Genomic DNA, 24,646 nt, shown 5'->3' with positions numbered 1-24,646 from the left:
GGTTACAAAATGCTTTTTGTATGCAAATGACTTCCAATATATGATATTTTATTTTGAAATGGTCGCGGTAGCATTGCGTCCTGCTTGAGAATCTTCTTACATTCCCATTGGCTGTCTCTCCATGTTTAATTTTTTTTGCTGTTTTAGTTTTTCTTTCAGTGTAATTTTATATAAATTAATAAAAAAATATTGCTATTCATCCTTGACTGATACTCCAAGTTTTATTTAATAGAAGGTAGTTTTGAAATCATAATTGAAGCTATTTAATGTGCATTTATGTGCTAACATCAGCTTCTAAATAGAAAATACTTTTGTATACTTACCCAGTTTTAGCAAAGTTGGTCCAGTAGGTCATGACAACCGCGCTGAGCATCACATCATTTTTGGAGAAATTACACGGGAACAGATCGGTGGCCCCGATCATGGGGACCCCGAAAACGTACGGTATTTCGTCCCCATGTGCCGCGTCAGCCCACTCGGGTCGTGTCTCCGTCTGGCAGTGGTGGTAGAAGGTGTAAAAGTAAACAGGCGACTGGAACTCGGCATGGAGTTTGGCGGTGGCGACTGCCGGCGCCACCCACTGGTGGTCTGTAAACAGAGCAAGTAACGTCTTGCGCCGCATGTCGCCGTTGTCCCGGTCTGCCCAATCTGTGTACATGAATTTGATGGTCTCCCTTAGGATGTCTTTTCCTGGAGGACAAGAAAAAGACATTTCATTCCAAATATAAGACAATATTTCCCACTAAAAAGAAGGGGAAAACCATTGTATTTTCAGCACTAAAAGGCACAACTAAAACAATTTAAAAACCTGGCATTGCTCCTTATATATGAATGAATACTGTTCAATCATTGTATAATATTCTCTTTAGCCTAGCTCCATCTAGTTGATGTACTATAAAACAAGCACCACTACAAGAGCTCTATCTAGTTGATGTAAAACAACCTACAAAACTTCTACTACTGCTTTTACTACTACTACTACTACTACTACCACTACTGCTTTTACTACTACTACTACTACTACCACTACTGCTTTTACTACTACTACTACTACTACTACTACTACCACTACTGCTTTTACTACTACTACTACTACTACTACTACCACTACTGCTTTTACTACTACTACCACATCTGCTTTTACTACTACTACCACTACTGCTTTTACTGCTACTAGTATTACCACCACTACTGCTTTTACTGCTACTAGTATTACCACCACTACTGCTTTTACTACTACTACTACTACCACTACTGCTTTTACTACTACTACTACTACCACTACTGCTTTTACTACTACTACTACTACTACCACTACTGATTTTACTACTACTACTACTACCACTACGGATTTTGCTACTACTACTACCACTACTGCTTTTACTACTACTACTACTACTACCACCACCACTACTGCTTTTACTACTACTACCACCACTACTGCTTTTACTACTACTAGTACAACCACTACTGCTTTTACTACTACTATTACTACCACTGCTGCTAATACAGCTGCTGCTACTACCAATACTGCTGCTAATACAGCTGCTGCTACTACCAATACTGCTGCTAATACAGCTGCTACTACTACTACTACTACTACTACTACTACTAGTACTACTACTACTGCTGCTAATAGAACTGCTTCTACTACTACTGCTGCTGTTAATACAGCTGCTGCGACTACTACTGCTGCTGCTGCTACTACTACTCCTGCCGCTACTACTCCTGCTGCTACTACTACTCCTGCTGCTACTACTACTCCTGCTGCTACTACTACTGCTGCTGTTAATACAGCTGCTGCGACTACTACTGCTGCTACTACTACTGCTGCTGCTACTACTACTGCTGCTGCTACTACTACTACTACTATTTTTCTCACAAATAATATTAATGTTGACCAGACATCTAATTAATTTTGACTTGTTAGTGCGCAAACGAACATTTAATAAACCCTTCCTTCACCCCTTCAAAATGAATTAGACATTTAGCTCCGTCAATGGTACTGAGACCAGATCATTCAGTACCAGTTTCATTTCAATTTATAACCAAAAGATGGAAGAGCTCGTTTTTCTTGCCCATTGCCTATAATGAATTGAATATTTAAGAATAATTTCACCACTAATGTATTAAAAAGGAAACACAAAATACCCCAAAAACCAACAGAAAATAACCCATCCCTGAAAGTCCTTCAAAAATAAATTTAAAATGATACAGAATCAGTTCAACACACCCCATTTCAAACTGTTTTTTTTTTTTTTAAAGGTGATGTTTATGATCTGTTGATTGATACCATAAATGGCGGGATGAAAAATTCCAAAGCCCAAGGTAGAAAAGGTCTCTAAAGGAATGACAGGCAGTGAAACTGAATCATCCAAATGTGTTTGTTTACTTGGCAGTGCCACCGTGTTGCCAGTCGTGCGCCAAGAACCGCCATATTGAAAAATAATCCTCCTGACAGACTTTGAATACCAGTTTTTCCCTCCCCCCCAAATTAACAGTTCCATTTTTTTCTTACCCTCTGGGTATCCATAGAGGTTATCGACAAAGTTGGAGATGGTGTAATCAAACGCTGCAGCTGAGATGCCTTCATTGTCCTCGCTGTCGTCAACAAATTTCATTCCCTCTCCTTGATTGACACCGATTAACATGTCGTAGTTAAGGAACTCCCCCTAGAGGCCGCAACAAAGAAGTACAGTAGTCAGCACTTGAAATAAGATTGGTTAGCACAGGGGTGTCAAACCAGTAAACTCATTGCAAAATGACATAGAACTAACAATAAGTCCACTTTTTTCCCTTTATATTAGTCACTAATACTAATAATTATTGCAAAAAATGAGTAAATTATCAAAATGTTTATTAAAAGAATTTTCCTTTTACATTATGAACAATATATTATGAACAATAGAATAACATAAGAACATAAATAAATGTCAATTCATGTTGTCTGCACGGGTTAAAACACTGCGCCCCCTAGCGGATAATACAATAACTACATATTTTAAAGAAAATTCATTTTTTTATACAATGCAGCTTTTTTCCCCGGGCCGTATCCGGCCCGCGGGCCGGATGTTTGACACCCCTGGGTAAGCACGTCAATGAGTTTTTATTTGAGAGATACAGTAATACCTTGACATACGAGTTCCCAACATACAAGATATTTGAGATAGGAGGAAAACTCCGAGCAATTTTTTTGCCATGAGATACGAGATAAATTTGAGATATGAGTTACTGACGTTCTTCTCATTCTGCACTGAATAATCTTACATTTTAGTATTGAAGATCATAAATACTAGATAGGTATTTGTTACTTTGTGAGTAGGTTGTGAATTACAACAATTAAAAACATATATTTCCATTGTAATATCCTATTTTAGTTATTTTATTGGAGGGAGGGAACTGATTAATTTGTGTTTAGTTATTTTAGATTGGAAAAATTGATTTGAGATTTGAGTAAATTGACAGAAGAGCTCGGGTCCCATTTTATTCACTTTTAGATCTGACTAAAACTTTATGTCACAACTTATTCATGTTGACCAATTATCTACGTCGCCCACTTATCTACATTGACCACTTATTTACGTTGACCACTTATCTACGCTGACCCCTTATCTACGTCAACCATTTATCTACGCTGACCACATATCTACACCGACCACTTATCTACGTCGACCACTTATCTATGTCGACCACTTATCTACGTTGACCACTTATCTACGCTGACCACTTATCTACGTCGACCACTTATCTACATCGCCCACTTAAATTTGTTGACTACCTAGCTACGTCGACGACTTATTTACGCTGACCACTTATCTATGATGACCCTTATCTATGTTGACCACTTATCTACGTCGACCACTTATCTATGTCGACCACTTATCTACGTTGACCACTTATCTATGTTGACCACTTATCTATGTTGACCACATATCTATGTTGACCACTTATCTACGTTGACCACTTATGTACGTCGACCACTTATCTATGTTGACCACTTATCTATGCTGACCCACTTATCTACATCGACCATTTATCTTCACTGACCACTTATCTACGTTGCCCACTTATCTACATTGTTCACTTATCTATGTTGATCACTTACCTTCGTTGAATATTTATCTACGTCGACCCCTTATCTATGCTGACCACTTATCTATATTGTTAACTTACCTATGTAGACCACTTACCTTTGTTGACTACTTATCTACGTCGACCACTTATCTATGTCGAAAACTTATCTACGTCAAACATTTATCTACGTCGACCACTTATCTACACAGACCACTTATCTACGCAGACCACTTGTCTATGTTGCCTACTACAAATCCCAGAAACATGCTTGCACAACACTCTAGATTGCCCCCTACTATGCCCTTGCCACCAATTGAGGGTGCCTCATAGTTGACTGGGATTGGCTCCAGCACCACCCTTTTGAGGATAAATGGTGCACAAAATGAAGGAACAGAGATTTGATTAGCATACCTGTCAACCTCTGCCGATAACTGCCCTTATAAATGATTATGATTCCCCGTACAACCCCCCCGAAAAACCGTATAAACACCGTATGACACATTTTTACTCGCGGTAACTCGTTTCTTACTATGTGGCTCCTCCATACTTGCTTCCACGATATTTACTCTATGTATATCTACGCATGCGCATGTCATCCTTTTTCGATATTGCCGTACGCACCGCTAAAAAAATACACACAATTGAGGATAATTTTTGCTAGTATACCGTGACAATAGTAACAATCGATAACAGTAGTGTCATTGGCTACCAGTCTACGAGACTATCTGGATTTTAACCAAAACGGTCTTGTTGAGATGGGTTTTCATAAATATTGGCGATTCTTTTTTAAATTTCCCCGTACAAAAGTCGGTGTACGACGTACATGATTTGAAATGGTAAAAAAACCTTATAAAATACATATAAAACGTACAAGTTGACAGGTATGGATTAGATCCAAGTGAACCGACTACCTGCTGCATGAGGATCTCGGGATCATCAGGGACCACGTCTCCATCCACAACGGGTCCGAATGCGATGTGGTAGCGAGCCGGCTGGATGTCCTGGTCCACCAGCTCCCTGAAATTCTTGCGCCTCAGACAGTCCACCAGATCTGCCGTCTCACTATAAGTGCAGCCCACCTTTCGTGCCAAGATCTTTGTATATTTAAGAGGCTGATAGTTGACAGACCAGCTGGAGATGGCGGTTCCACTTTGGGCAATTGCCCTGTGGAAAAGACCTGAAGAGGAAAGACAGTATAAAAGTTAACGACGTCGCTAACACGCTGAGTAGAATCGTCCGTCTCGTCGCTTTTGTTTTAAATCCTCTGCAAATTTGGCAGATGGCGCCTAGCACGCCGCGTCGGCAAGGGATGCTAACGAGGGGATTTGCAATCAACTGTCAAAGCGCGGTGGTCTTTCTCCGGTTCTGTCGTTACGACTGCCCAAGTGGCTCGTTAGGAGAGGCCGCCTGCGTGGTTGGTTTTGGCTCACGTTTACTTTTGGCGTCTTCGTCTTTGCCACCTCGCCGCGTCTTAGAAATGCTCGCTAAATTATTAAACCCAGCTGTAGACGCCCCTCTTTTCCCTAAGAAATCAATTACCGGGAGTTGAGATAGAACTATTGAGGCAGGCCGACTCTGAGATGAGAGCTTTTCGGGAAAACACTTTCCTTGAATTCGTTTGCTTAGATTTAGCAATCGCAAAGAGACCCACTTAACCACGACAAATTTTAGCTGGTTAAGAAAAAATCAATTTGGAGATGTGTGTCAAAGTGGCGGCCCGGGGGCCAAATCTGGCCCGCCATATCATTTTGTGTGGCCCAGGAAAGTAAATCATGTGTCGACTTCCTGTTTTAGGATCAAATTAAAAGGAAAAGTATAGGTGTATATTAAATTTCCTGATTTTCCCCCCTTTTAAATTAATAATTGTAATTTTGAATATTTTTTTTAGGTCACAGGTGTCAAAGAAGCGGCCCGGGGGCCAAATCTGGCCCACTGCATCATGTTGTGTGGCCCGGGAAAGTAAATCATGAGTGTCGACTTCCTGTTTTAGGATCAAATTAAAACGAAGAGTATAGATGTATATTAAATTTCCTGATTTTCCCCCTTTTAAATTAATAATTGTAATTTTGAATCATTTTTTTAGGTCACAGGTGTCAAAGAAGCGGCCCGGGGGCCAAATCTGGTCCGCCATATCATTTTGTGTGGCCCGGGAAAGTAAATCATGAGTGCCGACTTCCTGTTTTAGCATCAAATTAAAAGGAAGAGTATAGATGTATATTAACTTTCCTAATTTTCCCCCTTTTAAATCAATAATTGTAATTTTAAATCATTTTTTTCTGTTTTTAGTTCAAAAATCATTTTGTAAAATCTAAAAATATATATATAAAAAGCTAAAATAAAAATTGTTTTAGATCTATAAAAACTGAATCTTCGAGGATTTTAATCCAGTTCTTTTAATCCATTTATAAAAAAAAAACAAATATTATATCTAAAATGGTCTGGCCCACATGAAATCCAGTTGACATTAACGCGGCCAGCGAACCGACCCTTTCTTTACGGGATTTTCGTAACGAAATACATCTGCGCAGTTGTGGTGGAAATAAAAATATGTGGCTGCAATTCCACTCCCGTCCAGTAGTTGGCAGCAGTTTCTGTCATCTGCTGTGTACTGCTGTCATCTGATAATAATTTGACTAACATAATTGTTGTACCTGAATTGAAATTATTTTAAATACGTACACCGTATTTTCTCACATATCTGCGTATAAGCCGTACCCTTAAAATTGACCGAAAATTGTTTAATTTTACAATTTCTCTCGTATAAGCCGCCCCATGATTCATAATTTTCACCTCCATATTCATGGTTTTAATAGGGATAACAAGTTTGTTATTTTGAAGGGAAAATCTTAAAACAAATAATCACAGGTGTTTTTTCATCCCAAGGTAAGATGGCGGCGCCCTGAGCGAACAATAGCAGGCACAAGTGAGTTTTTATCATGTTTTGTGCAAGATATAGATGATTATTTTTCTTACATTTCATTCATAGACATCAAAATAAATGTAGTTTAGCATTTTATCTGTTTATCTTTTCAAAATAAATGACCGTATAGTCCACATTGTTTTGCGTTATGCAGTTTTGTACATGTGAAATTCTAATTTGTGCGCATATAAGCCGCATTGTACCTTTTTTGGCGTGACAAATAAAGCATTTGTGCGAGAAAAATAATGTATGGGGTGTCAAACATGTAGCCTGTGGGCTGGAAGTGGTCCACTCAGGGTTCCAATGCGGCCCAGATTTTTTTTTTTTTTTTTTTAACCAAAATGATATACAAAAATTTCAATAATGGATTACGGATTCTCCTTACCTGTCACCGTGGTGAAGTAAACTTTGGTTTAACAGAAATTTAGCATGGAAAGGAGCTCATGCTGATGATGGAGATGTGGACGATGGCGGCGATGACGTGATGAAAATGAAGAACACATTTGGGGGTGTTTTTTGAAGGGGGTTAAGGGATAGAATCGGTAAAAATAGACAATGGTTAATACATGTTAGCATTGCTCTATGGAGAAAATGAGTGTTTAAAATGAATCAACATTATAAATGAGTTTTGTAGTCCATTTTGTTCCAGCGATTAAGCAGACTCATAAACTAAGTGCAGTAGAGACTTGTAATTAGTGCAGCAACAATTAATCGATTCAGTAATCTGATCCGAAATAAGAAAAAAAAAACGTTAAATTCAATTTAGCATCCTTGAAGATTTTCATGACCATGCTATCCAAAATGGTTTGTTTTCAAAGTGTTTTAATTAGTCAGATTTATTTAACTACCATACCCAAGAGTCTACTGCTAGTAGCTAATGTACGACTTGGCTACATCGTAAATGCTAAATGTTCTGCTATTTGAGTTTTGGTTTGAGAGATACAGTGATACCTTGACATATGAGTGTCCCAACATATGAGGAAAATCCTGAGCAAATGTTTGCTTTGAGATACAACTACAAATTGGAGATATTTTAAAAAACGAACTGGGCTACTCAAAAAAAAACAGTGGTGGAGCATATTAACATCTTTAAATTTAGTGTAATGTAAGATTAAAACTTATTTTTAAGTGTTTGTTTATAGTACTGTAATTACTCGCATATAAGCCGCCCGCAGATTTTAGACATCTCTTTTAAAATTGCGTTAAAATCGTTGAATTTTGCAATTTCTCGCGTATAAGCCGCCTCTGATTCACAATTTTTACCTCATTATTCATGGTTTTAATAGGGACTACAAATGTTTTATTTTGAAGGGAAAATCTGAAGAAAAATCATATTTATGAGATACTTTATGAATCAAAAGCACATTATTAGGGTCAATATGATAAGGAAGTTATTATGCCTGTCTTAGTAAATGAAACATATCAAATTATTCAATTTGAATAAATAAATAAGTCTATTTTGATAAGAATCTGATGCTTTGTAATGACGGAAATTACATTTTTTTTACCCGAAGTTTAAGATGTTGTGGCAGCCATATTTCTTCTAATGTCCAAATATCATTTTGTTTTGATAGTTTTCATTTTTAAACGTTTAACTAGGTAAAACGGCAGCGTCCTAGGTAAGATGGCGGCACCCCGAGCGAGCAGTGACAGCCATAAGTGAGTTTTTTTCTTGAATTTCATTCATAGATGAGAAAATATATTTTGTTTACTATTTTATCTGTTTATCTTTTCTCTATTTTGAAATAAATCAACGTACCGGCCAAATTCTTCAACTTGCAGTTTCGTGCATGTCAACCATTTATGCGCATATAAGCCGTACCCTCAATTCAAGCATCATTTTTTTCCGACAAAAGCGGCTTATATGTGAGTCAATACAGTAATCGAAGTTCATTTACCGTATTTTCACGACTATAAGACGCACCACATTATAAGGCGTACCCTCAATGAATGACATTTTTTTCATATATAAGGCGCACTGTATTGTAAAGTGCACTGTATTATAAGGCGCACTGTATTATAAGGCGCACTGTATTATAAGGCGCACTGTATTATAAGGCGCACTGTATTATAAGGTGCACTGTATTATAAGGCGCACTGTATTATAAGGCGCACTGTATTATAAGGCGCACTGTATTATAAGGCGCACTGTATTATAAGGGGCACTGTCTATTTTGGAGAAAATTTAAGAATTTTGAGTGCGCCTTATAGTCGTGAAAATACGGTAATTGCTATTGACTTCCAGAAATGAAGCACTTACTACACAGTCACCTCTAGAGCCAGCCATTGTTGATGTTTTGGCTTTTTTTTGTATAAAATCTTGCAGTGGGGGAGGAGCCATATGATGGAAGATTTTGTAAACTAAGATGGCATCTGCATATTTGACAGTATTGTTTCAGTTCAGGCGTTTGTGTTTTTTTTAATATCCGACAGTGGTGGTTTTTCGTTTTTGGTTTTCAGTTTTTTCCATATATAAGGCGCACTGGATTATAAGGCGCACTGGATTATAAGGCGCACTGTCTATTTTGGAGAATATTTAAGACTTTTAAGTGCGCCTTATAGAATTGAAAATACGGTAAGTTAAATTGACTAATTAATCAGTATGTTAATCAATTACTTTAATAATCGATAGCTCTAGCTTTACCATGTAAGTTTTTTAGTTTTTTGGGGGTAGTAGATTAGCACAAAAAGCATTACAACAAACATTTCTCTGCAGGTCATTGACTCCTCCAAATGCTCCACCAGCCTCTGGCGATAACCCACAATCCCTTTGGGCATGCATGAGTGTAGTCGCTAACGGGCAGCCTGAGGTTAGATAGCAGTTGCGTTTTTGGTCGAATCAAAACAGAGCAACAGACCATCAACAAATACACATGTGACTGCATAAATGTCAACAAATTCCGCGTCCAATCCTCAATCATTCGCTCATTTTGATGAATTTACCCTCAGAGTGGTGCGAAAGAATCAAGAGGTTAACGCAGGACGCCCCGGCGCCCGATCCAAAGACGGTAATCCTCTCCGGGTCTCCGCCAAAATGGCCGATGTTTTCATTCAGCCAACGAAGCGCTTGAATCTGGTCCAAGAGGCCGTAGTTGCCTTTAGCTGATTGGTCGCCGGTGCTGAGAAAACCTGTGGGTAGATATAGAGATAGACAGCATGACATCAGCATCCAATGAAATGTTTGTTGGTTCTACTTTGACATTTGCTTAAATAATGGCTAATGAGTATCTTCAATTGTTCCATCTAATCAGTCGATAACTTTAATCAGCTGCGATTGATCCTTCATAAACGAGGGAAAGGTCACCTGCGAAATCAATTCTGTGAAGGTCAATCCGGCAGACTAAGTCTATGCTACAATTACCGTATTTTCTCGCATATAAGCCTCCCCCAGCGTATAAGCCGTATCCTTAAAATTGACTTAAAATTGTTGAATTTTACGATTTCTCTTGTATAAGCCGCCTCATGATTCATAATTTTTTACCTCCATATTCATGGTTTTAATAGGGATAACAAGATTGTTATTTTGAAAGGAAAATCTTAAAACAAATCATCGCAGGTGGTTTTTCATCTCGAGGTAAGATGGCGGCGCCCTGAGCGAACAATAGCAGGCAGAAGTGAGTTTTTATCATGTTTTGTGCAAGATATAGATTATTATTTGTCTTACATTTCATTCATAGACGTCAAAATAAATGTAGTTTAGCATTTTATCTGTTTATCTTTTCAAAATAAATGACCGTATAGTCCACATTGTTTTGCGTTATGCAGTTTCGTACATGTGAAGTCTAATTTGTGCGCATATAAGCTGCATCGTACCTTTTTTGGCGTGACAAATAAAGCATTTGTGCGAGAAAAATAATGTATGGGGTGTCAAACATGTAGCCTGTGGGCTGAAAGTGGTCCCCTCAGGGTTCCAATCCGGCCCAGCGTATAAGACGTATCCTTAAAAACGCGCTAAAATCGTTGAATTCAACGATTTCTCGCGTATAAGCCGCCTCCCTTGATTCACAATTTCAAAATCACAAGACAAAGTATAAAAAAGTGCAACTTATAGTCCGGGTAATACGGTGATACTTGATATTTTCTTGTTGTTTTCTTAGAACAACGTCATGAACAAGATGAAACATGAGTGCGCAAAGCAATATCAATCCATTTGAGTCAATCTAAACCAGCAAATTTTTTTCTAGGCTGACAAACCCTCAGACAAAAGTGACAATATACACAGCGCGAGATGAAAGCGGCACAGAAATAGCCTTCAAAATGAAAGGGGGATGGGCTGAGGAGAAAGCGAGCAAAAGAGGATAGTGGTTGTTTTGTGAGACGGTGACAGAGGATCACTGTTCGTCTGACTCCAAGAAACAAGCATTCGAACCCACAAATGTCCAAAAATTACACCAAAATGCTAAAATCAGGAGTTGCAATGTTTTACATATTATATTACTTTTATGTACATGTTCAAAAAATCCTAAAAATTAAATGTCTTGCTCAACGATTGTTTTTGTTTTACCAACACTAGTCATACGACCACTACCACCACCTCTTCTACTACAGCTCCATCTGGTGGATGTACAACACAATCCCCTACTACTAACACCACCACCACAGCGATGTATTAGAATACCACCACTTCTACTATAGCTCCATATAGTGGATGTATAACAAAATTGCCTACAGATACTAATCCTAACCCATGCCACTACAACAATAAAAACTACTACTACCACCACCACTACTACTACTGGCACCACCACCACCATTACTACTACTGGCACCAACACCACAACCACTACTGGTAACACCACCCCCACTACTACTACTGGCAAAACCACCACCACCACCACCACCACCACCACTACTACTACTGGCAACACCACTACCACCACTACTACTACTGGCAGCACCACCACCACCACTACTACTACTGGCACCACCATCACCACTACTACAGCTCCATCTTTCGGATGTATAACACAATTCCATACTACTACCATCACCACCACCACGACCACCACCACTACTACAACTATTACCACCACCACTACCACTACTGCTACTACCCCTAATACTACTACTGCTACTACTGATACTACCCCTAATACTACTACTGCTACTACTGATACTACCACTAATACTATTACTGCTACTACTGATACTACCACTAATACTACTACTGCTACTACTAATACTACCACAAATACTAGTACTGCTATTACCACTACCACCACTGCAACTACCACTAAAACTTCCACCGGTAATAGTACGACTGCCACTAACACTAATACTACTACCGCTACTACCACTACTGCTACTACCACTAATATTACTGCTACTACTACTACTGCTAAAACCACTAATACTACTACCACTAATACCACTACTGCTACTACCACTAATATTACTGCTACTACTAGTACTGCAACTACCACTAATGCTACTACCGCTAATACCACTACTGCTACTACCACTAATATTACTGCTACTACTACCACTATTGCTAAAACCACTAATACTACTACTGTTAATACTACTACTGCTAATACCACTACTGCTACTACCACTAATATTACTGCTACTACTACCACCACTAATATTACTGCTACTACTACTACTACTGATAATACCACTACTGCTACTACCACTAATATTCCTCTACTACTACTACTGATAATACCACTACTGCTGCTACTACTACTACTACTGATAATACCACTACTGCTGCTACTACTACTGCTAATACCACTACTGCTACTACCACTAATATTACTGCTACTACTACTACTGCTAATACCACTACTGCCACTACCACTAATATTACTGCTACTACTACTACTGCTAATACCACTACTGCTACTACCACTAATATTACTGCTACTACTACTACTGCTAATACCACTACTGCTACTACCACTAATATTACTGCTACTACTACTACTGCTAATACCACTACTGCTACTACCACTAATATTCCTCTACTACTACTACTGATAATACCACTACTGCTGCTACTACTACTACTACTGATAATACCACTACTGCTGCTACTACTACTGCTAATACCACTACTGCTACTACCACTAATATTACTGCTACTACTACTACTGCTAATACCACTACTGCCACTACCACTAATATTACTGCTACTACTACTACTGCTAATACCACTACTGCTACTACCACTAATATTACTGCTACTACTACTACTGCTAATACCACTACTGCTACTACCACTAATATTACTGCTACTACTACTACTGCTAATACCACTACTGCTACTACCACTAATATTACTGCTACTACCACTAATATTACTGCTACTACTACTACCACCACTAATATTACTGCTACTACTATTACCACCACTAATATTACTGCTACTACTACTACCACTACTATCACTAGGTTCTACAGGATTTAAAATGACAAACAATAAAAACACTGAAGGCACACTTTAACCTCCCCCTATTTGCGTTTTGGACCGTACGTAACACTTCCAAAACATAAGTAAGAGAATATTCCTACACTAAATATATGGAAGCATTTCTCAGGCCAAAATAAACCACTTTTTTTCCCTTTTAAGCTCACAGCATCATTTTGATGTCTTCTGAAAACTGCACAATGTGTGTGTTTCTGCAAGAGAAGGCAGGCCAGCTCCCAGTAGAGCTCTTGCATGTGTGTGTGTGTGTGTGTGTGTGTGTGTGTGTGTGTGTGTGTGTGTGTGTGTGTGTGTGATTTCAACCTGAGCCTTGATTTGCGGGCAGAAAGCTGCAATACTTCAAAACAGAACTGGCATAGATACACTGAATTTTTTCCGTCAGACATCTTGGATGACGTTTATCCGCCAGAGCAGCGAAATAGACTCCCTCCCGAGTTGTCGTGAGGAAGCCATTTTCTCTCCAGGGTTAAATAAACCATGTCAATACTCGTGTTGTAAATCATACGCCTTCAAGGTAAAGGATATTAAATACATCGTCAGGCCGTAAACGCGAGTTCAAGTGCGATCGATCGGACGTTTCTCGCCAAAAGCGAGAACAAGAAATCAGGAGAGAAGTGGTCGGTAAGCCAGTAAGCCAGCGGTGTCAAACATACGGCCCATGGGCCAGATCCGGCCTACCTGGTGGTTTGGTACGGCCTGGGGAAGAAAGCTGCATTGTATAAAAAAAATATGAATTTTCTTAAAAATGTGTAGTTCTTGTATTATCCGCTAGGGGCGCAGTGTTTTAGTAGGTGCAGACAACATGAATTGACATTTATTTGTTCTTATGTTATTCTCTTGTTCATAATATATTGTTCATAATGTAAAAGGAACATTCTTTAATAAACATTTTGATAATTTACTCATTCTTTGCACTAATTATTAGTATTAGTGACTAATACAAAGAAAAAAGTGGGCTTATTGTTAGTTTTATGTAATTTTGTAATGAGTTTACTGGTCCGGCCCGCTTAATCTCAAATTAAGATGTATTCGGCCCGCAAACAAAAAGGGAGTTTGACACCCCTGGTATAAGCCGTGCCCTTTAAATTGCCTTAAAATCATTGAATTTTATGATTTCTCACGTATAAGCCGTCCCCTGATTCACAATTTGAACCTCTATATTCATGTTTTTATTATTGAGTACAAATGTGTTGCAGTGTTCCCTCGCTACTTGGCGGTTCAGCTATCGCGGACTTAAAGCTTTGCGGATTTTTTTTTGGAAAAAAAATACAAATATTACATTGAAACAACATATTTTACAGTTTTTTGTACATGTTTTGTTTTTTGAACATGAATTTCACTCTCTCTACCCGTATTCTATATGGTGTACTGTACACAGGGGGATAATTTAAAAAAATAAATAAAAAATAAATAACATAAAATAAAATAAATAAATAAATATAAATAAAACAAATAAAAAAATAAAAAAATAAATAAATAAAAATAAAATAGAATAAAATAAAATAAAATAAAATAAAATAAAATGAAATGAAATGAAATGAAATGAAATGAAATGAAATGAAATGAAATGAAATGAAATGAAATGAAATGAAATGAAATGAAATGAAATGAAATGAAATGAAATGAAATGAAATGAAATGAAATGAAATGAAATGAAATGAAATGAAATGAAATGAAATAAAATAAAATAAAATAAAATAAAATAAAATAAAATAAAATAAAATAAAATAAAATAAAATAAAATAAAATAAAATAAAATAAAATAAAATAAAATAAAATAAAATAAAATAAAATAAAATAAAATAAAATAAAATAAAAAATAAATAAATAAAAATAAAATAAGATATATAAATAAAAAAATAAAAATAAAATAGGAAAATAAAAAAAAAATGAATTAAATTCAAACTAAGCAGTTTTGAAGGGGAATCCCTACTTCGCGGAAATTCACTTATTGCGAGTGGTCCCGGTCCCCATTAACCACGATAACCGAGGGAACACTGTACTTTGAAGGGAAAATCTTAAGAAAAATCATCGCATGTGGTATTTCTGAAATACTGTATTAATAAAAAGTATCTGCTGGAAAGGGTGTTTGTTCAAAAAGGAAGTCACGTGACCAGTACAAACAGGAAGAGTGTCCATAGTGTAGTTTTTCACCCCTAAGTAAGAATTTTTTTGCAAGAAATGGTTCATTTTTTCTTGAATTTCATTCATAGACATAAAAATACTTTTGGGCTTATAAGCGTGAAAATACGGTACATTTTAGGAAACGTTATAAATATGAGAGCCAATGAAAAACTGCAGTCAAAAGAATGTGGGTGAAATATTGAAAGGTACTGCGAGGCTGATACTCTTGGCTGCCATCAAAGATTGTGCAAAAGCCTTGATGAATAATTCATAAATCTGCAAAAAAAAACATGCAAGGAAACTCGGATAAAAATATACAATGTTGAGATTTAGATTTGAAATCAAGGCAAGCTTGGAAAGACTTAAAAAGTTTTAAAAATAAAACACAACACCGTCGTCACTCATTATTTTTGAATGATTCTGCTCTCTTGATGAGCTTTGGAAGATTAATTACATTTTAGACATGAAATGCAGATTGCCATGACACGAATGCATATTCCAAATAATTTATTTAAAGTGGATAAAAAAGCCTGAATGCAAATAGTAACAACACGAACCAAAATTGCTACAACATGATTATAAATAACCACAACACGGATTCAAAACCTCACGACATATATACAAAAAAATGATCCTTGTAAAGCACATTTCTGTAACTTGTACCACCACCACCACCACTACTACTATTCCTACGACCACTACCACTTCTACTACAGCTTACTAGTGGATAAATAGCACAATTCCCTACTACCACCACCACCCCAACTTCTACTACCACCACTTCTACAGCTTCATCTAGTGCAGTGTTTCCCAACCACTGTGCCGCGGCACACTGGTGTGCCGTGAGCAATGGTCAGGTGTGCCGTGGGAAATTGCAAGAAGTCATACAATGTGATATTGAGAGAGAAAAATTAATATGAATATTAGGAGATTATAAAGGAACTATTACAAGGTTCAAATCAAAATATGATGGACGTTAAATTGTAGATTATACTATTATTTGATTCAAGTTGTCAAACAGTAAATTTTGCTCTTTCTCTAAGTCGAAACGGAAGTTGTCTGGTTTCTAGCGTATCAACTTTTGCCGACGTAAAGTCTGTGAGCACAATTTTTTTTGCGGAATATTAGGAGATTTAAGTAATATTTAGAGAAAAATCATAAAATGATGCGATCAATAACTTTACTTGGTTATTTGCATCAATCAAACCGGAAGTTGTTCAGGGTCCACAGGCCAAATTTCCGTGACATTAGGTCATTGTGAAAAATTAGATTTTGGAATAATTTTGGATGCGATTTCTGCTGATAAAACTTCGATGAGAATAACTATTATAAATATAGGCGACAAAGATTTTCAGATGGTGGTGTCCCTTGAGATTTTTTTCAATGCAAAAAGTGTGCCTCGGCTCAAAAAAGGTTGGGATACACCGATCTAGTGGATAGATATCATAATTCCCTACTACCGCCAACACCACCACCACAACCCCTATCACTACTACTACTACCACCACCACAAAAATTATCAGTACTACTACCACCATCACAACCACTATCACTACTACTACCACCAACACAATTTCATACAACTATAACTACCATTTCCACTACTACTACTACCCCCACTACCATTACTTCTAGTGGATGTATAACACGACTAACAGTAATGATGCTACTACTACTGCCACCACCACCACTTCTACTAGAGCTCCATCTAGTGGATGTATAACACAAGTCTCTCCTACCGCCACCACCACCACTGCTACTACTATTGCCTCAACCACCACTACTACCACCACAACCACCTTTTCTATCTTCTACAGCTCCATCTAGTGGCTGTATAACACAATTCTCTACTACTACTAACATCACCATCATTACCACTACTACTACTACTGGTACTACTACTGCTACCACTACCACCACCACCATTACTACTACTACTACTGCTACTACTGCTACTACTACCACCACCACCATCACCACCATTACCACCACCACTACTACCACTACCACCACCACTAATACCACCATCACCACCATTACCACCACCACTACTACCACTACTACCACTACTACTACTACTACCACCACTAATACCACCATCACCACCACCACTACTACTACTATTACCACTAGCACTACTACTACCACTACCACTGCCACTACCACCACTACCACCACCACTACCATCACCACCACCAACACTACTACTACCACTACCACCACCACCACCACCACTACTACTACTATTACTACTACTACAACCACTACTACCCCCACTCCTCCTCCACCTACATTACTACTACAACATCTCCTACCACTACTACTACTACTGCAACATCTCCTACCACTACTACTACTACTACAACATCTCCTACCACTACTACTACTACTACAACAGCTCCTACCACTACTACAACAGCTCCTACCACTACTACTACTACTACAACAGCTCCTACCACTACTACTACTACTACAACAGCTCCTACCACTACTACTACTACTACAACAGCTCCTACCACTACTACTACTACTACAACAGCTCCTACCACTACTACAACAGCTCCTACCACTACTACTACTACTACAACAGCTCCTACCACTACTACAACAGCTCCTACCACTACTACTACTACTACAACAGCTCCTACCACTACTACTACTACAACAGCTCCTACCACTACTACTACTACTACTACTACTACTACTACTACTACTACTACTACAACAGCTCCTACCACTACTACTACTACTACTACTACTACCACTACTACCCCCACTCTTCCTCCTCCTACTATTACTACTACTACAACAGCTCCTACTACCACCACCACAATTACTACTAATGTGTTTTATAATCTGGTGCGCCATACATATGAAATATATAAGCAGGGAAAATAAGACAATCCAGGCAATTGATCCACAAAAATACACCAGATGAGTAGTTGGACACCCAAAACAACTGAATTTTCATGTTTCTACTTGCAAATCAAATGATATGCTACTGCATTGTTCACACGAATCCACCAACCTGAATCGGATTGTCAACAAAGTCGGCCGATCAGCACAACTATTATTGCAGTCATGTTTATATTGCGGAGGAGGGAACGACAAAAGCGTAACCTTGGCTTTTTCCTTGAACTGCTCCGCCCAGCATAAAAGCCACTCAAAAGACGTTGGAGTCGGAGATGTGATTCAGACTCATTCACAATTCATTAGCAACCTTGACAAAGGCACATGGGGGTGTCGGGAGGGGAGGCATTGAAACATCGATTTCCATCATGTTTGGGCGAGCTCCACATCAACGTGACTTGGCTTGCGCTCACGTCGCGGAACCGTGTCTTTGATTAGAAACTAGGAATTTGGATGGAGGGATAAGTGATTGATTGAGTGCTAATTGGTACCACTGGAAAACTATTTGTTGCTTTAGTAGGGTGTCTAAAAGCGAACCTCTTTTTAAGATTCGAAATCGCACCTGAGTGTAAGTTGCATCCGACTACAAGTCGCACCTGAGTATAAGTCGCACCCGAGTATAAGTCGCACCTGAGTAAAGGTCACACCCACAACAAGTATGTCGCACCAAATACACAATGAAAGGGAAAAAAAACACAATTTTCACGACTATAAGGCGCACCGCGTTATAAGACGCACCCTCAATGAATTACATTTTTCCATATATAAGGCGCACTGTATTATAAGGCGGACTGTATTATAAGGCGCACTGTATAATGAGGCGCACTGTATTATAAGGCGCACTGTATTATAAGGCGCACTGTATTATAAGGCGCACTGTATTATAAGGCACACTGTATTATGAGGCGCACTGTATTATAAGGCGCACTGTCTCTTTAGGAAAAAAATTAAGACTTTTAAGTGCGCCTTATAGTCGGGAAAATACGGTAATTGCTATTGACTTCCAGGTATGAAGCACTCACTACTTCACAGTCACCTCTACAGCCAGCCATTGTTGATGTTTTGGATTTTTTTTTTTGGTATAAAATCTTGCAGTGGGGGAGGAGCTATATGATTGAAGATTCTGTAAACTAAGATGGCATCTGCATATTTAACAGTATTGTTTCAGTTCAGGCGTTTGTGTTTTTTTAGTATCCGACAGTGGTGGTTTTTCGTTTTTGGTTTTCTGTTTTTTCCATATATAAGGCGCACTGGATGATAAGGCGCCCTGTCTATTTTGGAGAAAATGTAAGACTTTTAAGTGCGCCTTATAGTCGTGAAAATACGGTACACCATATTTTACCGTACGCATATGTGCACACTGCAAAATATACAGAACTAGTCATACCTCTACTTACGAATGCCTTTCGGTACTAATGTTTCAGGTTACATTTTTTTAATATGCAAATGAGTGACTTGAGATACAAAAATTATCCACATTACAAAATGCCCCAAAAAGTAAAATGTACTACAAAGTGGACGGCTTTCAGCCCTGGTAAAACGCACTTTTCCCGCCATCTGGTGGACAAAACGGGTATTACCTCTATAATGGCCACAGCGGGAGATAGTTCAGCAACATAGAGCACATTTTTATATGCTTTATTTATTTTAGGACATTAATAAATGTTAATAAATACTTTTCTCTCTTTTTTGTGTTTTTTCACATCTTTCATATAAAAATGGGACACTTTGATCAATTTTAAAGGGTTTATTTGGTCATTGTGTGAGGACCATGGAACGAATTAGAGAATTTACATATAAAGTACACCTCTACTTACCAATTTTTCATGTTACGAAAAAAGTCTTGGAACCAATTAATTTCTTAAGAAGAGTTACAACTATGTAGAAGTGAGTAATCAAAATAGGAATTCTAAAAAATTTCTAATGACTGCCTTACACACCACAAAATCAGCCATGTCAACTCTTGGTGGAAAAACTAAGCAGTTTTTCTGTCAATGTCCATTAAAGCTGGAGCTATTTAGGCTGATTAGATTGGTTAACGATTGCATGCTTGAACGGAGGTGCTTTCAATTTGTTTTTGTTTGGTTCAGCGTCTATTTATGGCCCATAAAATAGTTTGTGTTTTTTTGCATACATTATTTCATGCAAAATTGGTATACTTTAAGAATTTTAAAAGGATTAGAGAAGTTACTAATTAAAGATTGGGGAACAAATTATGCTAATGTCGAATTTAACATTTGACTCTACTTATGAAAACTCCAAGTTACAAAAAACTTTCGGAATTAATTAATTTGTATGTAGAAATACTACTGTATATCTTAAACTTTAATTGACTAAATCAAAACCAAATGTTGACATTGTATAAAAACACACTTAAATCCAAGGTCAGTTCAGATTACCAAAATTGCTATTTTATAATTACCGTATTTTCACGACTATAAGGCGCACTTAAAAGACTTAAATTTTCTCCAAAATACACAGTGCGCCTTATAATCCAGTGCACCTTATATATGGAAAAAACTGAAAACCAAAAACGAAAAACCACCACTGTCGGATATTAAAAAAACACAAAAACGCCTGAACTGAAACAATACTGTTAAATAGGCAGATGCCATCTTAGTTTACAAAATCTTCCATCATATAGCTCCTCCCCCACTGCAAGATTCTATACAAAAAAATCCAAAACATTATAAGGCGCACTGTATTATAAGGTACACTGTCTATTTTGGAGAAAATTTAAGACTTTTTAGTGTGCCTTATAGTCGTGAAAATACGGTAATTGCTATTGACTTCCAGGTATGAAACACCCACGACACAGTCACCTCTAGAGCCAGCCATTCTTGATGTTTTGGATTTTTTTTGTATAAAAATCTTGCAGTGGGGAAGGAGCTATATGACATAAGATGTTGTAAACTAAGATGGCATCTGCATATTTAACAGTATTGTTTCAGTTCAGGCGTTTGTGTTTTTTTTAATATCCGACAGTGGTGGTTTTTGGTTTTCCTTTTTTCCCCCCATATATAAGGCGCACTGTATTATAAGGCGCACTGTCTATTTTGGAGAAAAATTAAGACATTTAAGTGCGCCTTATAGTCGTGAAAATACGGTAATACTATAGGCCACAGCTAATCAGACAGTTGTAGCTACCTAGGTGCAAATGAGCAAAATTTAACATCATCGTCATTTCCAATCTTGTTATACGATGTCAAACGTAGCATACAACAAGTCCCATCTTGCAGTCAGACATTAACGAAGCGGGACTCAACATGGTAATTGCCATATGTTGTTTACCTGTGGCGCACCTCTGTAAACAATTCAAGCGTGCAAGTTTTTAGAACAATTTGTAGCAGATGCTCATTCCAGACGAACCCTATTGCTAGAAAGCGTTAGGGTTATTAGTATTAAATTACTCTCTCTCTCTCTCTCTCTCTCTCTCTCTCTCTCTCTCTCTCTCTCTCTCTCTCTCTCTCTCTCTCTCTCTCTCTCTCTCTATATATATATATATATATATATATATATATATATATATATATATATATAGATATATATATATATATATACATACATACATACATACATACATACATACATACATACATACATACATACATACATACATACATACATACATACATACATACATACATACATACGTATGTCGTATGTCGAGGTATTACTGAAAAATGTACTCGTATCTCAAATCAATGTTTCCTACAGAATTGGATTGGATGTCGGAGCACTTGTATGTCGAGTTATTACTGTAAATTGTACTCGTATCTCAAATCAATGTTTCCTACAGAATTGGATTGGATGTCGGAGCACTCGTATGTCGAGGTATTACTGTAAAATGTACTCGTATCTCAAATCAACGTTTCCTATAGAATTGGATTGGATGTCGAAGCACTCGTATGTCGAGGTATTACTGTAAAATGCACTCGTATCTCAAATCAACGTTTCCTACAGAATTGGATTGGATGTTGCAGCACTCGTATGTCGAGGTATTACTGTAAAATGCACTCGTATCTCAAATCAACGTTTCCTACAGAATTGGATTGGATGTCGGAGCACTCGTATGTCGAGGTATTACTGTAAAATGTACTCGTATCTCAAATCAACGTTTCCTAGAGAGTTGGATTGGATGTCGAAGCACTCGTATGTCTTGGTATTACTGTAAAATGTACTCGTATCTCAAATCAATGTTTCCTATAGAATTGGATCGGATGTCGGAGCACTCGTATGTCGAGGCATTACTGTAAAATGTACTCGTATCTCAAATCAATGTTTCCCATAGAATGGGATCGGATGTCGCAGCACTCGTATGTCGAGGTATTACTGTAAAATCTACTCGTATCGCAAATCAATGTTTCCGATAGAATTGGATCGGATGTCGGAGCACTCGTATGTCGAGGTATTACTGTATTGATGTTTTACTTCTGTTTCCCACCCCTCCCTTGAGAGTAGAGAGGCGTCCATTGTGCCCACTTTTCATTTCTGTGGTTTTGTATTCTAATCTCCACTCCCTGTATGCAGTAAAGATTATCTCTACTTATGTTTTGCTATTGTCTACATTAGATTACAGCCTTCTGAGACGGTCCTTAAAATAATGGCACCGTCCCCTGAGGGAGAACGTTGTCTTCTTGCGGGTTATCCCAGGAGTATTCCGTGATGACTCAAAGCGCTGTCATCTCCACGTAATGATGATCAATCCCTGGCTATTAGCGGCTTGAAGCTCCCCTGCCAACAACGCCAACGGTTCGACACGAGAAACATGCATCCGTCTAATCGGTCCCATAACTCCTATTTTCTCAAACGCCTGTAGCAAAAGTGGGCCAAAACGAGGCGGGACCATCAAAAACAAAGATTGCGAGAGGTAGGTTAGGTAAACAGGGTTGAAAACGTTGGAAATTTGCAGAGATCACCAACATTTTGGCCCGAAAGTAAGACGATGTTTTTTTTTTACATTGAAAAAAGACTGAAAAAGTGTCGGTTTTAAATTCAGCGTCTAGACATTGTATCGTATTTTCACGACTTCAAGGCGCACTTAAAAGTCTTACATTTTCTCCAAAATAGACAGTGCGCCTTAGAATACAGTGCGCCTTATATATGGAAAAAACAGAAAACAAAAAACAAAAACCACGACTGTCGGATATCAAAAAAACACAAACGCCTGAACTGAAACAATACTCTCAAATATGCAGATGCTATCTTAGTTTACAAAATCTTCCATCATATAGCTCCTCCCCCACTGCAAGATTTTATACAAAAAAAATGCAAAACATCAACAATGGCTGGCTCTAGAGGTGACTGTAAAGTAGTGAGTGCTTCATACCTGGAAGTCAATAGCAATTATCGCATTTTCACCACTATAAGGCGCACTTAAAAGTCATACATTTTCTCCAAAATAGACAGTGCGCCTTATAATACAGTGCGCCTTATATATGGAAAAATGCCATTCATTGAGAGTGCGCCTTATAATGCGGTGTGCCTTATAGTCGTGAAAATACGGTATGTCAAGTCCAATTTGTGCGCATATAAGTTGTACCCTTGATTCAGTCATCACTTTTTTTGAGTTAGAAATCCGGCTTATATGCGAGAAAATCCATTTTTAAAAATGTTTTGTACTTCCCAAAAGAGTTTAAGAGGACCTAATATTTTCAACCCAAATTTGTTAGATCACCAGAAGTTAAATCACTATAAGGCGCACCCTCAATGAAGGACATTTTTTCCATATATAAGGCGCACTGTATTATGAGGCGCAATGTCTATTTTGGAGAACATTTAAGACTTTAAGTGCACCTTATAGTGGATATAAAGTAATTGCTAATGACTTCCAAGTATGAAGCACTCACTACACAGTCACCTCTATATCCAGCCATTGTTGATGTTTTGGATTTTTTCGTATAAAATCTTGCAATGGGGGAGGAGCTATATGATGGAAGATTTTGTAAACTAAGATGGCATCTGCATATTTGACAGTATTGTTTCAGTTCAGGCGTTTGTGTTTTTCTAATATCCGACAGTGGTGGTTTTTCGTTTTTGGATTTCTGTTTATTCCATATATAAGGCGCACTGTATTATAAGGCACACCCTCAATGAATGACATTTTTTCCATATATAAGGCGCACTGTCTATTTTGAAGAAAATTTAAGACTTTTAAGTGCAACTTATAGTCATGAAAATACGGTATT

General features: G+C 37.8%; 1 protein-coding gene across 2 annotated transcripts in view; it reads right to left on the bottom strand.

Moving 5' to 3' along the window:
* nlgn2a (neuroligin 2a) overlaps window positions 1–24,646 on the bottom strand; it is an 89,702-nt gene that overhangs the window by 3,781 nt on the left and 61,275 nt on the right. For both annotated transcript variants that reach the window (XM_077742176.1, XM_077742177.1), the window contains 4 exons: window positions 9,938–10,123; window positions 4,986–5,251; window positions 2,519–2,672; window positions 324–690 (listed from right to left, as the gene is read on the bottom strand). In XM_077742176.1, the coding sequence (XP_077598302.1) occupies window positions 324–690; window positions 2,519–2,672; window positions 4,986–5,251; window positions 9,938–10,123 (973 nt within the window). The remainder of the gene's footprint in view (window positions 1–323; window positions 691–2,518; window positions 2,673–4,985; window positions 5,252–9,937; window positions 10,124–24,646) is intronic.

This window comes from Stigmatopora nigra, chromosome 20, assembly GCF_051989575.1.
Source record: "Stigmatopora nigra isolate UIUO_SnigA chromosome 20, RoL_Snig_1.1, whole genome shotgun sequence".
NCBI classification, from domain to species: Eukaryota; Metazoa; Chordata; class Actinopteri; order Syngnathiformes; family Syngnathidae; genus Stigmatopora; species Stigmatopora nigra.
This window is presented reverse-complemented; position numbering and strand designations above follow the sequence as displayed.